Source organism: Biomphalaria glabrata, chromosome 11 (genome assembly GCF_947242115.1).
Source record: "Biomphalaria glabrata chromosome 11, xgBioGlab47.1, whole genome shotgun sequence".
Taxonomy (NCBI): Eukaryota; Metazoa; Mollusca; class Gastropoda; family Planorbidae; genus Biomphalaria; species Biomphalaria glabrata.
The window spans coordinates 21,570,468-21,586,469 of NC_074721.1; the positions used below are offsets into that span (position 1 = coordinate 21,570,468).

Sequence of the window (16,002 nt, forward strand, 5' to 3'; positions counted from 1 at the left end):
AGTGAAGTCCTCTCGATTCACTCAAATATGTGACCAATTATCGATAGTTGACATTTTTCAGCACTGAACACTATATTTTTGGACAAGTTGGCAGAAACAAAATTATCCATGAAAACAAGAGCTTTGCTAAAACATATATACATCCATCACTGTCAGTACGTATTTAAATCCATCTCAATCGGCCCCCTATTTATAACCATCTATGATTTGAATAATTTCTTTTTAAAAGCAATTGATTAATCTAAATATAAAATTAATTATTTTTACATAAGGTTAAATAATTTTCTAATTATTCCAATTCAATACAATATATGATTAAATGTAATCTATACAATTTTTAAAAATTCTTAGTTATCTTTTAAATAAGTTTGTACCACTAGTCATTGGTAATGTTCATAGAATTTAAGCTTTGTTTGCATCATATAATTATCAACTACTCTAGTTAGGTTATTATTATTTCACTATAATTTTTTTTTACTATTATTATTATTATATTTTATTACTATTAATTTTAAGATTTTTTTATTAAAATATTATATAGCTATTATTGTTAAATACAAAAATATAAGAAATTGAATTACATTTTTAAAGGCAATACTATGGTTTGTTTTTCACATTTAGGTGAAACATCAAGGACACTTTACACTGCATTAAAAATTGCTAGATGCACCAGAGTTTCTATTTAACTCTCAGATTAATGCTTTTAGTTGTCCTCTAAATTAATTATCAAACCATGATATCTCTACTGTTAGTAAACTCCACTCAATTTTTAAATCAAACTATACCTCAGTCTACACTGGGCATATTAATGAGTTTCTCATTACAAAAGGATTTATCAGGCCCATTAGTATGTATAAAAAAATGTGCTTCACCACAATACTTGGGCTGAAAGAATCTTAGGTTTTTTAATTTATTATCATGAAAAGCACCAAATGCTAAAATGGCTATTTTTAGATGGTAAGACAAAAGTCAATGGCAACAACGCTTGCATTATCTTTGCACTAAAAAAGAAATGAGCAAGAGATAAATTTTCTTTTTGTTTACCAAGAAAAAGATGTTGGGAAATTATTATTGCACTAAAAAAGAGATGAGCAAGAGATAAATTTTCTTTTTGTTTAGCAAGAAAAAGATGTGGGGAAATTATTATTAAATTAATTTAGTGTGGACAGATGAGCAAGAAATGAAATGGCAAATGAATAAAAGCTGCTTTGAAAGATGTTGGTGTGCCTATTCTTAAAGAAAATATATTGTTTACAACAGCAAATAATCTAAGAATCTGTGAGATTACCCATAGCCTATTAGAAAAATTATGGATGATGCTGAGATTATAATTATTCTTTAACTGTGATACTATTTTACATTTCCTTAAATGTATTTTAATTTTATTTGATTGATTTGCTGATGTCTAAGTGATGATTGTAAATATGCTATTTTATTTCCAAAAAAAACAACAACAAACATTTGTTGCAATAAAAAAAATCTATTTTGATTAATAATCAACCCATATAATAGAATATCTAGACATTTTTCTTATATAAAATCATGCATTAGGTATTAATATTTAGAATGCATCTATTCTTTTCATAATATTAATTATGTTCTTCATTAACTTGTGTTGCAGATTTGATATAGATTTAAAAATTATTTACTTCATTCTTAAAAAATTACTTAAAATCAAAGCATTACTTTTCAATTTTTTAAATAATATTTTCAGCATAATAATTAATTCATACTTTAAAAGTATAGATACCAGACACTTAAATAAAAAAAAAATTCTCTTTCAAGATTTAAATCTTTCAAAATGAATTTTTAACAAACATAAGTACTTTTCAATTACAAATAGTGTTTTACTATATATTCATTAAGAGTACACTTATATTTCTTTAAATAATAATTATTAATCCTATCAATACATTCAAAATTGATTCAATGTTACATGCAATAAAGAGAAACTCAAAACAAACTTAGAAAAAAATTGAGGATCATTCTTGTCACAAAATTAGATAAATTGGCAGCACAAACAAAAAAATACTCTTGACCTATTTCCCAGTTTGATTCAACTTCCGGTAGTGAACAGAAATGACATGGATCTAAAAAATCAAGACTTTCCCCCTCTCAAATAAAAATTAATATCTCCCCTTCCACTTGTCATACAATGATAAATTTAGTATGGTTGGAAATATTTTTTCAAGCCCTATTCAACCATATAGGTTTTATTAGTATATTGTGAGTTTGAATTTTTTATCGAACTACCTAAGAATCTCTATACTGACTTATATTATATTACCATTAAAACATTACATTAAATAATTGTTTGAAATCGCACTTCTGATTATTACACTTCATACGCAAAGACTGTAGGTCACTATAGTTTAGTTATCGATATCAAATAGTTCCGGATTTTCAACTTAAAATAAATTTATGTCAAATGACTAATTTTACAAAAAATATCGATAATTGGTTTTTTTAAGATTTTAAAAGGGGAAAGTCATTAATTACAAACAGTTGTTCAAAATCGCTAGTTTCACTTATTTTAAATTTTATTTTCTTGTCCAAACATCACAAAAGACGTTTTATTGATAAAATAATGTTCAAGATTTTGTTTTAAGTTACTACGGGTTCTGTATATATATATACTAGACATATGTTACCCGCGACCCGCGGGTCTTTATTTGCGCATTACTGTCGATATAGTTACTGAGAGTGTTTTGTAAACAGTTAAACGAAATAATAATGTAATAAGTAAAGCGAATGTGTCGATGTAAAAATAGTGTGAATGAAGCTATCAAATCAGAATAGCTAATAGGCTTAAATCCATTTTTCCAAATTAAAACATTTGCTTGTAGGCCTACATATATTTGATAAAAAATTGAGATGAATAGACTTAATTTTGTGTTCATGTGTTAAAGTATAAAGTAGATCTTGAGGTAGACATAGATCTAAATCTACACTAATCTAGTTGCCTTTTATAGAGTTCATTCTGTGTTGCCCATGCGTGACCTTTTTTCATGAATGAATATAGGCCTATCTCAACACGGCTACGCAGCTTTATTTAGCGAACAGCGAACGAATGTATTAAAAATGCTTTAGAAAAACAAATTTGAATGTTAATTTGATTAAAATATGAAATGAGTGGACAATAATTAGTATGTTTATGTGTTAAAGCATAAAACTATCTTTGCGAAAAGAAGTTTTATTATCTTAGAGTTCAATAAGAGTTTTAGACCTAGCCCTAGGAAGTAGAGAGATGTGTTAATCACTGTTAATGTGTAACCATTTGGTAATGTCTAATGAAAGGATGTTCGCCAGACTTTACCCGCGGCCTTCGGGTCTAAGTTTGTGTTTACTAATCTAGTGGATTGGATTTAGATGTATGTTAAACTTAACTAATGATCCTTTCAAGTTTTTTCTCTTTCGCTACGAAAATAAAATTAGGTTTGCGAAAATGGGATTACCCGAAACAGATAAATTCATATCTATTACAAACGAAAAGAGCGATAGCTTTGTTAAATGAATGGGATTATAAAGTGAACAATTAAACGAAATAATTTTTAGTACGCGATTCATGAATGAATATAGATCTAGGCCTATCTCAACTCGGCTTCGCAGCTTTCGTAAATGAATGTAGCTTTAAAAACCAAATTTGAATGTTTATTTGATCAAAATATGAAATGAATGGACTTCAATTAATATGTTTATGTGTTAAAGTATAAAACTATCTGTGCGAAGAGAAGTTTTATCATCTTAGAGTTGAATTAGAGTTTTAGATCTAGGGATGGGATTATAAAGTAAACAATTAAACGAATTAATATTTAGTACGCGATTCATTACGGAATTGTCTAATGAAAGAATGTTCGTCAGGAAATCTGTAATCACAGATATAAGGAACTAATTAATGTAAAAATTGCTTTTGAAACACAAAATTGAAGGTTAATTTTATTATATAATGAAATCAATGGATCTTCTTTTGTCTTTTCATGTGTCAAAGTAAAAATTTATATGCGCAAAGTGTATTTCTTAAAATTAGATCTAGGTCTAAATCCTTTCTATCTTTTCTCATGTCAACATTGTAGACATGGCCTAGATCCATAAAATACTATAGCTGTAATAGAGTCGGACAACTATATTTTTTTTAGGGTCTTAAGTTTGTTTTAGGGCTACAATACATACACTACGGTCTAAGTTGGTACCCAAGGAACATTCCTGCCTAGTTTTATCAAGATTGGTCAAGCGGTTTTGATGTCTATAAGTAACATACATACATACATACATACACCACACATTCTACTTTATAATATAGATATATATAAATGTGTGTGTGTGCGTGTCTGTAATATATATTTCTATTATATTGGTGCAAAGGCTATAAGAACGTGTGCGCTAATTTGAAGTAACACTTGTCAACTCTCTCGTGTTGAAAAAGTCTAACTAAGCCATGTGATGTTTTCCTTTGACGTCATTCAGAATGATTTTTTAAATGTAATACTTTGACAATTGTACGCCATTGTCTTATTTAGCCTCGTCAAATCTCAAGTTGAAAAGGTTATTAGTGTTACTAGGCCTAGTGACTTAATGGAATTTGTTTTCTCTATTTGACATCATTTTGAATGATTTTGTTGAATTAAATGTTTATAAGAAATCGTGCAAAATTATTATTATTGAACCTTGTCAACTCTATTATGTTGAGAAAGACACTTTTTGTACTTCTAGGCAGTCAGACGCAATAGTAAGTTTTTTTTTTCTTTTGACGTCATTCGGAATAATTTTAATAATGAACTCGTGCTAAAATGTTTATTAAACCTTGTCGATTCTCTCGTTTTAAAAAAGGGCATTTTTATTCTAAGTAAGTGGAGTATAAAGTTGTTTCCCTTTGACGTCATTTGCAAAACATTCATTAAATTAAACAAGGCCATGTGACAAAGTAAATTTTCTCTCTTTGCTGTCATTTGTAATGATTTCATCAAATGAAATGCTATAAGAACTCTTCCAAAAATATCTGTTAACCCTCGTCAACTCTCTCGTGTAGATAAAGCCATTTTTTTAAAAATCTAAGTCGAAACATATTTTTTATTTTTCGTGAATCGGGGGCCACCTCTGAGTTTATGTGATAACGCAAACTCTCAAAGTTTGTGTGACAACACAAACTCTCTTTTAAATTTTGTGTTTTACTTTTACTTCTGATCTACGCAATTATGATTTGTTGCTTAAACCCCTAAGTTCCTTTCCACAGCGATTAATTAAGTGTGAGTGTGTGTAAAGATATCTTGTTTCTTTCCAAACAGAATGTGACTTAAACAAGACACAGATTCACGGGCAGTTTGATTGCATCAGTAATAACATTTACGTTTATGGATATTACTACTATAATGTTTTTATAAAAGGCCCACCTAACAATGTAGTTTCACTGAGGTAAATGTTGCATAGCTTTCGATATTTATTTCACTTCTTTCTAGATCACAATTTATAACTTCATCACTTGCGCTTTATGTTTGTTTATCTTTCACTTGATACACTCTATTCTTCTTTCTCTTACTCAGTTTTTATTTTCAAAGCTTATATCAACTCCCTCTCTCTTTCTGTCTGTCATTGTGGTAAAAAGGTTGAACATATCTCTCCAACAGACAACCTCGGATTACGCTGAAATTTTGCACAATTATTTCCTTTACCAGACAACACAAGAATCAATTTAAAAAAAGTAACTAATGATAATTAATTCTTTTGTTTGGTATCTTGAACAAGAGAAAGAAATTGTACTTCACGGATATGTTGGTATAGGTGACATTTCATCATTGCAACATTTCATCATTATAGCAATTCATCATTTAGGGTTAGTGTTAACTTGGTCAGTATGTTAATTACTTAATTACACCAACATGTACTTATGTTTGCAAAATGCACTTTATGCAATAATGAAATGTTGCAATGATGAAATGTCTAGTATCATGAGATGTCATGGAACCGTTGGTATACGTTGAATTATTCCTTTTGATGACTCTTGAGCCCTGAGTGAATTTTTTTTATACATTTAAGAACGATTATGTAAACAATATCAGGTGACCGAGCATCGCTCGGATGAATAATTTGTTAAGAAAGGATATATACCCGAAGTCATTTTTGGGAATATTGAAATTACGAAAATGAACGATCGGGTAAAGACCATAAATCCGAAGAGTTGCTTTTTCGTTCTGTCAGTTCTCAATGTAAATGTACATGACGATTTGAATAGAAAGTCCCCCCCCCCCCCCAAACAGTAGGCCTATAGAAAACCACAACTCACGTCTTAACGTTTTACATTGCTTCTTTCGCGTAAAACTATTCGGCTATTATAGGCTTGGAAGAAAGTCTTTGCAGTGTAACTTCTAAAATGGTTACTTTCTGACATTTAATATTGCAATTAATATGGACATGGACACTATACAGAAAACAACTAAGACTTACTGAGTGCTTTCACCAAAGATGCTTGTGCTCCATCATGGATATACGGTGGCAGGACCGCACTGCAAACAGCGATGTCCTTGCCAACGCCGGTATGGACAGTATAGAGGGACTTCTTTATGGTCCGACAGTTGTACTGTGTATACCGTATGGTAGACAAACCTATGCCAAAGTCAGTCTTTTTTCGGTGAGCTAAAATAAGGTCGACGTAACAGAGGCGCCCCACGGCAACGCTTCAAAGACCAGCTTAGGCGTCAACTTTCCTTGGCTGACATAGAAGAAAGCACCTGGTTGTATTCGGCCTCCGAACGAGACAGCTGGAGGTCACTCATGAAGGCCGCGGGATACACATTTGAGACCAAAAAAAAACTGCTGCCGAGGACAAACGCAGACGGCGAAAAGAAAATCTAAATCGACCACCTGCGGACAATGGTTATGCTTGTCCTAGATGTGGCAAAATATGTAGGTCAACCTGGGGCTGCGCAGCCACGGGAAATACTGCATTCCTCACTTATCTTCGGTCTCGAAGAAAAGCCTTATTACTATGTCTTTAGTAAGAATCATCAAGTGATGCAAAATCTCTACGTTATAATAGTACAAGGTGCACCTAGTAACAAAGTAAAATCGCGCATTTATTTTTTCCTAAGAGACTCAAAAACATCGCGTTAGTATTCTAAAGAAGCGTTATTGTGAGGCATCTCTGTTACTCCGACAACCTTTTAGCTTACTAAAAAAAAAGATTGCCATAAATATATTCGTCCCCCATACGGAATAAGTGCCCTGCAAAGCGTGGCTGTCGGATTATAAGAAGTTCATGCCATATTGCAAGAATATCGCTGTTTGTATTGCGGTCTTTGATGAAGTCGTTCAAGAAGTCTTAGTTGCTTTCTATAAAGTACTCATGTCTCAGATCCACATAGAGGGGTTGAGAGAATCACTGGTTGACACTGATTTCTGTAGACAGGCGAAGCGATTTATTTCGCCACACTCTCGCTTGGAGGCGTCTAAAAGCACGACTATCCCTGATCACATATCAACCTCTCTTTAAAGCAATGCGTCATTTGATACTATGCTTCCCAGATAATGTGAAGTCATCTACCACTTTAAGGGATGTGAAATTTGGGCTGAGTAGGTTTTATTAGGTGACTTCTGGAACATGACTTCTGTTTTACCGAGCTTTATAGGTTAACCAAAAAAGCAGCAGCGTGATGAAAATTCGTTGACCGCGACCTGGATATCATCAGGGCCAGCCTTAGGCCTATGTTGCCGCAGTGGACCCCGAAGGTTCAAATGTCAGGCGATATATCTAGGTGTTATTTATTAAATTAAACCATTATAATTTATAATAGGGTTCCCGTGGTTTCCTTGTTTTCAAGGAGCTTCTGGAAATCTCCTGAAACTCATAAAAATGTCCTTTAAAAGTAAAATTTTCATTTTGGGGTATTAATCAATATGGTAAACGCCAGTCCTACGCGTGGTATAAAAAACGTCATCGTCAGCTTTCATTTAATAAAAATGTAATGCAAATACGAATTTATTTTCTAATACAAAATCTTTATTTTCACTTATTATCCATATCCCTACCCATACTGGTCCGCACGCAGTCCTCACATTTCACATAGGGCCCCACAAATGTTAGGGCCGGCCCTGGTTGTGCAAGTAAGTCATAGATAAGCTGTGTTATGACCATTTCCTATGTTTTGGTATGGGACAGTAGACTTCGAAGATTAAACACATTGCAATAATTCACCAGCAAAATAATAACAAAATAAAAGCTAAATAAGTGTAAACAGTTTATAAAGCCTTTAAAACACAATAACTTATCATACATAAAGATATTTTATTTCATTATTTTTCTTCCATAGTTTCATAATGGATCAATGTACAATAAGATGGTGCGCAAATGTTTAATTACGCCAAATGAATCATTAAAACTTGTTCTTGTTTGCGAAGAAATGTCTTAGTGTACTGCTGTGAACCTAGTGACGTAAGCGGTGTCAATTTTTTCCCCATTGACGTCATATAGAAAATTTCATTCATAAAACATTCTAGCCAAAATTAATTTTTCGATAATGAGCCATTTTCAAACCGATATAACGGTCGACCTCGAGTTTTCCCGATGTGGCCAATGAGTTGATAATTTTTTTCTCACTATTATGCACATACCGTAAAATTTTAAAGAAAATCGTTAGAGCCGTTTTCGAAATAAAATTTATATACACTAAAATATTTCTTTGCAAACAAGAACGAGTTCTAAAGGATCAATAGACCTAATTTAACATTTGCGCACCATCTTACTGTAGATTGATTTATTATAGAACTATGAAAGAGAAGTAATGAAATTAAAAGTGCCGATGTATGATTAGTTATTGTGTTTTAAGTGCTTAATAAGTTGTTTACACTTTAATTGTGTAGAGCGGTGTAGATACCTTTTACTTTGTTGTTTATTTTGCTGGTGACCTCCAGATGTCTCGTTCTGAGGTTGCATGCAACCATGTGCTCTCTTCTATGTCAGCTAAGTCAAGTTTGCGCCATAAGCTGGTCTTTTAAGCGTTTCGGTGTTACTTCGACCACTTGTTAGCTCACCAAAAAAGACTGCCACACTGCTCTGTCCACCGTAACTTTCGGACTTAAAGAATTCCCTCTATACAAATGCCGCGGATACACATTTGAGACCAAAAGACAGACGCAGACGCTAAAAGAAAATCTTAATCGAGCACCGCGGACAATGGTTATGCTTGCTATGGGTGTGGCAAGATATGTAGGTCACAGCCGCATTAATTTCGGACTCTAAGACAAGCCTTATTATTATTATTATTTTGCTGGTGAATTATTACCATGTGTTCATGCTTCGGTGTCTACTGTCCTGTACCAAAACAAAGGAAATGGTCATAACACAGCTTCTCTACGCCTTACTTGCTCACACTAAACATGATATCCATCTAACGGTCAACGAGTTTGCGTACGCTGCAGCCTCTTTTGATTTAACTATAAACCTCGGTAAAAAGCTTGGAGTTAGGGCCAGGAGAGATCTGAATGGACGGATGTGTAAAAGCAGGCCATAGCACCACTAGGATGGATGGATGGCAAAAGCCGGTATGAACTTCTTATAGTCCGACAGTCAGGTTGGGCAGGGCACGTATCCCGTATGGATAACGAGCATATTGTTTGGCGTAACAGAGGTGCCCCACGGAAACGTTTCTTTAGAAAACTAATGCCATGATTTAAGTCTAATAAGAAAAAATGCGTCATTTTACTTTGTCACTAAGTGCATGTTTTACCCTATAACGTAGAGAAGTTACACTGCAAAGACTTTCTTCCAAGCCAATAATAGTAAGCCTACAATAGTTTTACACAAAAGATGGATTGTAAAACTATAAGACGGACGTGAGCTGTAGTTTGTCTAGACTGAAGGAGGACTTAAGACTTTAAATTAAATCGACATGTACAATTAGGCCTACATTTAGAACTAAGAGAACACTAAAACAACTCTTCAGATTAGTAGTCTTTATCCGATCGTTCATTTTCGTAATTACAAGAATATTCCCAAAATGACTTCGGATATATAACCTTCCGAAATTATTTAACAGAGCGAGGTTCGGCCACCTGGTACAAAAATATTCTCAAAATGACTTCGAGTATATATCCTTCCTTAACAAATTATTCATCCGAGCGAGGCTCGGTCACCTGATATTATATATATATATATATATATATATATATATATATATATATATATATATATATATATATATATATATATACATACATACATACATGCATACATACAAGAATTGCTCGCTTAAGAGTTTAGGATATACATATATACGTTTATGCTTGTAGGCTTACATATATTTGATTAAAATTTGAGATGAATAGACTTAATTTTGTATGTTCATGTGTTAAAGTATAAAGTAGATCTTGAGGTAAACATAGATCTAAATCTACACTAATCTAGAGTTAAAAGTTGGCTTTTATAGAGTTCATTCTGTGTTGCGCATGCGTGACCTTTTTTCATGAATAAATATAGGCCTATCTCAACACGACTACGCAGCTTTAGTGAACGAATGTATTAAAAATGCTTTTAGAAAAACAAATTTGAATGTTAATTTTATTAAAATATGAAATGAATGGACAATAATTAGTAAGTTTATGTGTTGAAGCATAAAACTATCTTTGCGAAAAGAAGTTTTATCATCTTAGAGTTCAATAAGAGTTTTAGACCTAGGCCTAGGAATAGACTCAGTAGAGAGATGTGTTAATGTGTAACCATTTGGTAATGTCTAATGAAAGAATGTTTGCCAGGAAATCTGTAGTCACAGATATCAGGAACTAATTTATGTAAAAAAATGCTTTTGAAACAGAAAATTGAAGGTTAATTTTAATATATAATCAAAGCAATGGATCTACTTTTGTATTTTCATGTGTCAAAGTAAAAAACTATCTGCGCAAAGTGTATTTTTTAAAATTAGATCTAGGTCTAAATCCTTTCTATCTTTTCTCATGTCAACATTTTAACCATGGCCTAGATCCATAAAATACTATAGCTGTAATAGAATCGGACAACTTTATTTTTTTTTGAGGGTCTTAAGTTTGTTTTAGGGCTACAATACATACACTACGATCTAGGTTAGTACCCAAGGAGCATTCCTGCCTAGTTTAATCAAGATTGGTCAAGCGGTTTTGATGTCTTTAAGTCACATACATACATACATACATACATGCATACATACATACATACATACGCCTTACTTTCTACTTTATAGTATAAGATTAGTGTGTGTATATGTAATAAATCTTCATTACATTCTTATCTTTCATTCTTTCTTTTCTACCCTAGAATACTCTCTTCCTATAATTAGTGGAAAGACAGTACACCGCAAAGGGCAGCTAGGGAGTCCGGGGAAGCGCTGTGAGCTCCCCCAAGTGGGGGTCCGGAGAAGCCCCGAACCAAGCATTATTTCCGTTATTTTAAGCTTTCAAAATGCATATTCTGAGGTATCTACAGTGCAATTAGCTTGCTACTCTTCCGCTAAAAGAAATTCAAAAACCAAATCAGCTATTCAAGTCCAGCGACTGTTAGAAAACGGTAAAAAGCTTTAGTTTTTTTGTATTGGAGGGGGAAGGGAAACCACAAAAAAACTTTTGGCTACGCTCATGAAATTTTGGTGACGAGTTGGCTGCACTGGGGCAGTAAGTAAAGTTTACCTTTCAGACAATGAGGTCTGAGGCAAGTGATGGTTTGAAGACCCTCCCCTCCCGGCTACGCCCATGTGTTATATTATAGGTGTAAGCCTAATTCTCTACAAAATATATAAAATTTGATAACGCATCGAAAACGGGTTGTATGCATTCGTAGGATTACATAATGTATTCTATTTATACATGTATGTAGTCTGAAAACTAAACAATACAATAGAAGCCAAATGAGTTTGAAGCGTTTTGGTATTACTTATAGATTACAGACGTTTCTTCAAAAAATAAGATTGTTACGTCTTACGCATTTCATGTGTCAATCTAGTCATGCATGTTGATCTGTGACTTAAAATATGCTAAATCATTGGTTTTCCTGGCTGACTCAGGCAACCCATTCCATTAAAAGACAAGAGAAAGCAGAACGGTTAGAGATGCACTTACTTAATGTGAAAAGCTCTTGCTTACTCCTAGTACATTCTCAAAAATGCGATTTGTATATGAATATACCATGACCCATTATTTAAAATATAAATCTCCTTTCATTAAATATCGGATGTGACAGCGCTATATAAATTATTGTAATTATTGTAATAATTTTCATCATTAATGACTTCATACTAAGTTGCTCGACCGACTAACCCACTCTTTAGTGGACGAGGTCTTATCTGAAAGCCAATGTGGTTTCAGAGCCGGTAGAGGTACATCTGACATGATATTTGTTCTGCGACAATTACAAGAAAAATGCAAAGAGCAGAACCTAAACCTATACGCTGCCTTTGTGGACCTCACCAAGGCTTTCGACACGGTCTTTCGCTATGGTTAGTGGAGGATTTTGGCCAGGCTGGAATGCCCATCTACGTTCCTATCCATTATCAAGCAGCTTCACGTGGGACAAAGAGGCCAGATCAGACACAATGGTGCCCTTTCTTATCACTTCCCAATAGAAAATGGCGTGAAGCATGACTGTGTACTTACTCCTACTCTATTCGCTATCTTCTTTGGCGTAATGCTGGGTCAAATGAAGCAGCGATTGCACGAAGGCATCTATATCCGGTTTCGTTCTGACGAAATGTGTTCAATCTTCGACGTCTACTATCCCATACAAAAACAAAGGAGATGGTCATAGCGGAGCTTCTCTATGCCGATGATTGCGCCCTGCTAGGTCACAATGAACATGACCACCAGAACGCGGTAAACGAATTTGCATACGCTGTCGCCTCTTTCGGTCTATCTATAAACCTCGGGAAAACAGAAGTCATGTTCCAGAAGTCACCCAATAAAACATACTTAGCCCCAAGGATCACCATAAACGGACAGCCCCTCAATGTGGTAGACCACTTCACATATCTAGGTAGTATAGTGTCAAATGACGCCTCACTTTCAAGGGAAGTTGATAAACGTCTGGCAAGGGCCAATAGCGCTTTTGGACGCCTTCAGGCGAGAGTTGGGCGGAACAGATCGCTCCACCTGCCTACCAAAATCAGCGTCTACCAGGCGGTGGTTCTCTCAACCCTTCTGTATGGCTCCGAGACATGGACACTATACAGGAAACAACAAAGTAGGCGAAAAGAAAATCTAAATCGACCACCTGCGGACAATGGTTATGTTTGCCCTGATGTGCCAAAATATGTAGGTCACAGCTTGGACTGCGCAGCCACGGGAAATACTTCATTCCTCACTAATCTTCGGACTCGAAGACTAGATTTATTATTATTACTAAGCTTAAGTTTGCCATTAATTATAAAGTATGAAAATTGATTTAGATCTAGATTTATTATTTTAATTAAATAATTTTTTGTAAGCCCTAAGTGTATTATTTTTAGATCTATGTTATTAAAAATCATAGACTATAAAAGTAAACAAAAACAAACTTACTTTTCTTTTCAAATCGCAGAAAGTAGAGCTTTATACCCATATTGAGCTGTGAATAAGTTGGGTGGTTTGCAATTTCGCGGCTCTGTTTATGTGTTTAAGTAAATTTCCATTAAGTATTGTTAAAGAGCTAATTGTCGCGCCTATCTTTTTAAATTTTTTTTTTACTGCGTTATATCCATGTTTTCTTACTGAACCTCTCTCATCCCTCTTTTTGGTTATATTTCATTGGAACTATTAAAAGACGGTGGAGGGAAGGAGCAAAAAAAAATGGGAGTGCCATCAAAGGCCCATGCCGACCAGCGAAATGATTAGGCCAAACAACCTCGAAGACATCAAAGCAGTCCATGCCGCTCGTGCATAGCAGAAAGGACGGTCTAACCCTCTAACGTTTTGAGATAATACGTACAGTGTATAGTGTTGTTGTTTGTTTTTTTTTGATATTCTTGTTGAATTTCAAACAAAATTAATTGTAATAAGAATTTAAAAAAAAAATGGGTTCGGGCCTTTGTGTCTTGCTGCTGTCACTTTTTTTTTTAAGTTGTCTGCATTGATTATTTTTTCTTTGGTCGCGATAAGACCGGCCCATTTGGTACCGGCCCACCGGGTATCTGCCCGTTTGCCCATATAACCAGTCCGCCCCTGATACTTACATACAAGAATTGCTCGCTTAAAAGTATAGGATTCACCAAGATAACCCCTTTCTTCCCTCCCCCTTTTATAACTGACCCAGACGTGATAGGTTCATGGCACATAGAGAAAGCTAAAAGCTAAAAAAACAAACTATTGTTAAACATATTTGTAATTACACACATTTATTATGTCTAGGTCAAATGTACAAAGAACTACATAACTGATCCAAACTAATTAATACTATTACACTTAATATAAGCTTTTTTTTTTTTTTTTCAAAGTATTATTTATGTTTTTCTTGTTTATCGTTCCCAATTCATTCTTTGTCTCTCATAAATTTAATAATTGTTATCAAATGCTATTAAGTTTCTCTGTACCTATATTGAAATAGTCTCTGAGTTAATTTTTTTTTGACGAAACACATTTTCCATACTTCAGTGGAACACCCCGCTCTTTCACACACAAATCTAATAACCCTTGTCTTTTTTTTTTCATATAGCAAAAAATATTACTATTATATATTGTGTGTATTTAACAAGAACTTTTTCTTCTAAAAGGGAATAGCCCTTGAATTCTAGTGGACTTTAGGGAAAACATTCTAGTTTGCAGCACCCTTGCAGCAAGCCAGAATTAACATCCTTTTACACAGTTTAGCCCTTCTTTCTTATTCGTATTGACCCCTCTCAGGATTACCTAGTTGCAACCTCCTTATAAAGAACAGTTTTGAAATAAACTCAGAACAGGTCAAAGTGCATTCCGCACGACCAGGCAACAATTGTAGAATTGTAATGAGAAACACTCGAACTAATTTTTTTTCTTTTAACTATGGTTCTCTATTTTTTGTGGACATCTGAGGTGAGGGAGTATATCTAAGTAGGCCACTCTACTAACAACATTGAGCTCGATTCGGAATTCAAACTCGAGCCTCCTTTGATAAGTTAACTAACAGGCAAATGTCATTTAGCGACATATCCTAGTACTCTCAAGATATGATGAAGTGTTTATATTTATTTATAGAAATATGTTAATAAATGTTTGAAGATAACTATCTTACTTTTTTTTTTTAAACAGTGTTTCAGATTTCAATATGACTTACCCATACAGTAGTACTAAGTGTGTCTATTATATGGATGTTTACGACGGTATGGACCGAAACAGTAGACTAATAGGTCATTACTGTGAGAGTAAAATCCCAAAACTTCTTAGAACAACACAGAATGTAATGCTTATTATCATAGAGAACACTTCAGGGAGGAATATGTGTCATGCTGAATACCAAATTGAACGTAAGTACATTTATGATGACTAAATATTGAAACAATAAAATAAACTACATTTATATGTTTCTTCTAATCTATCGGAATTTATTAGCAAGACGAGCAATGATAATAAAAAAAGCATTTTTATTCATAGGCTAAGAGCATTTCTAAACATCTCCTATCGTTTTTATTCTCTTGCATGACCCCCAAGATCCAATTATCTACAAAGTTGTAAAGTCCAATCTTAGTAAACCTTTTCATAAAAGTTCCTTAAATACTAACCATAAGTTATGTAAAGTAGCCCTTCACCTATCCCTTAGTCTGTTGGACTGTTGTTGTACCATACCTGAGATGAACTCCAATTGGTGACAAGGCAGGGAGACTTAGGTCTCCCGTAGTGCCCTGGTAAGGAACTCTGCTGTTTGGCGTAGTGCCTCATAGCTTCCGTACAAACATAGTGAACCACTGGATACGTCTTCCCGCAGTTCGCGGAGCTGCGGACACTCTTGCAAGACGTGCGCCACCGTCTCTTCTGATTCCCCGCAGTGTCGGCAACGGGCATCAAAATTTGGCCGGAACCGGGCGAAGTACGCACCTATGGGGCAGT

At 34.1% G+C, this 16,002-nt stretch overlaps 1 protein-coding gene across 1 annotated transcript in view; it reads left to right on the top strand.

Annotated features, from left to right (window-relative positions):
- The window catches only part of LOC106079337 (uncharacterized), a 141,602-nt gene that overhangs the window by 57,916 nt on the left and 67,684 nt on the right, over positions 1-16,002 (top strand). The window contains exons 12-13 of the mRNA XM_056045505.1: positions 5,283-5,409; positions 15,208-15,422. Of these exons, the coding sequence (XP_055901480.1) occupies positions 5,283-5,409; positions 15,208-15,422 (342 nt within the window). The remainder of the gene's footprint in view (positions 1-5,282; positions 5,410-15,207; positions 15,423-16,002) is intronic.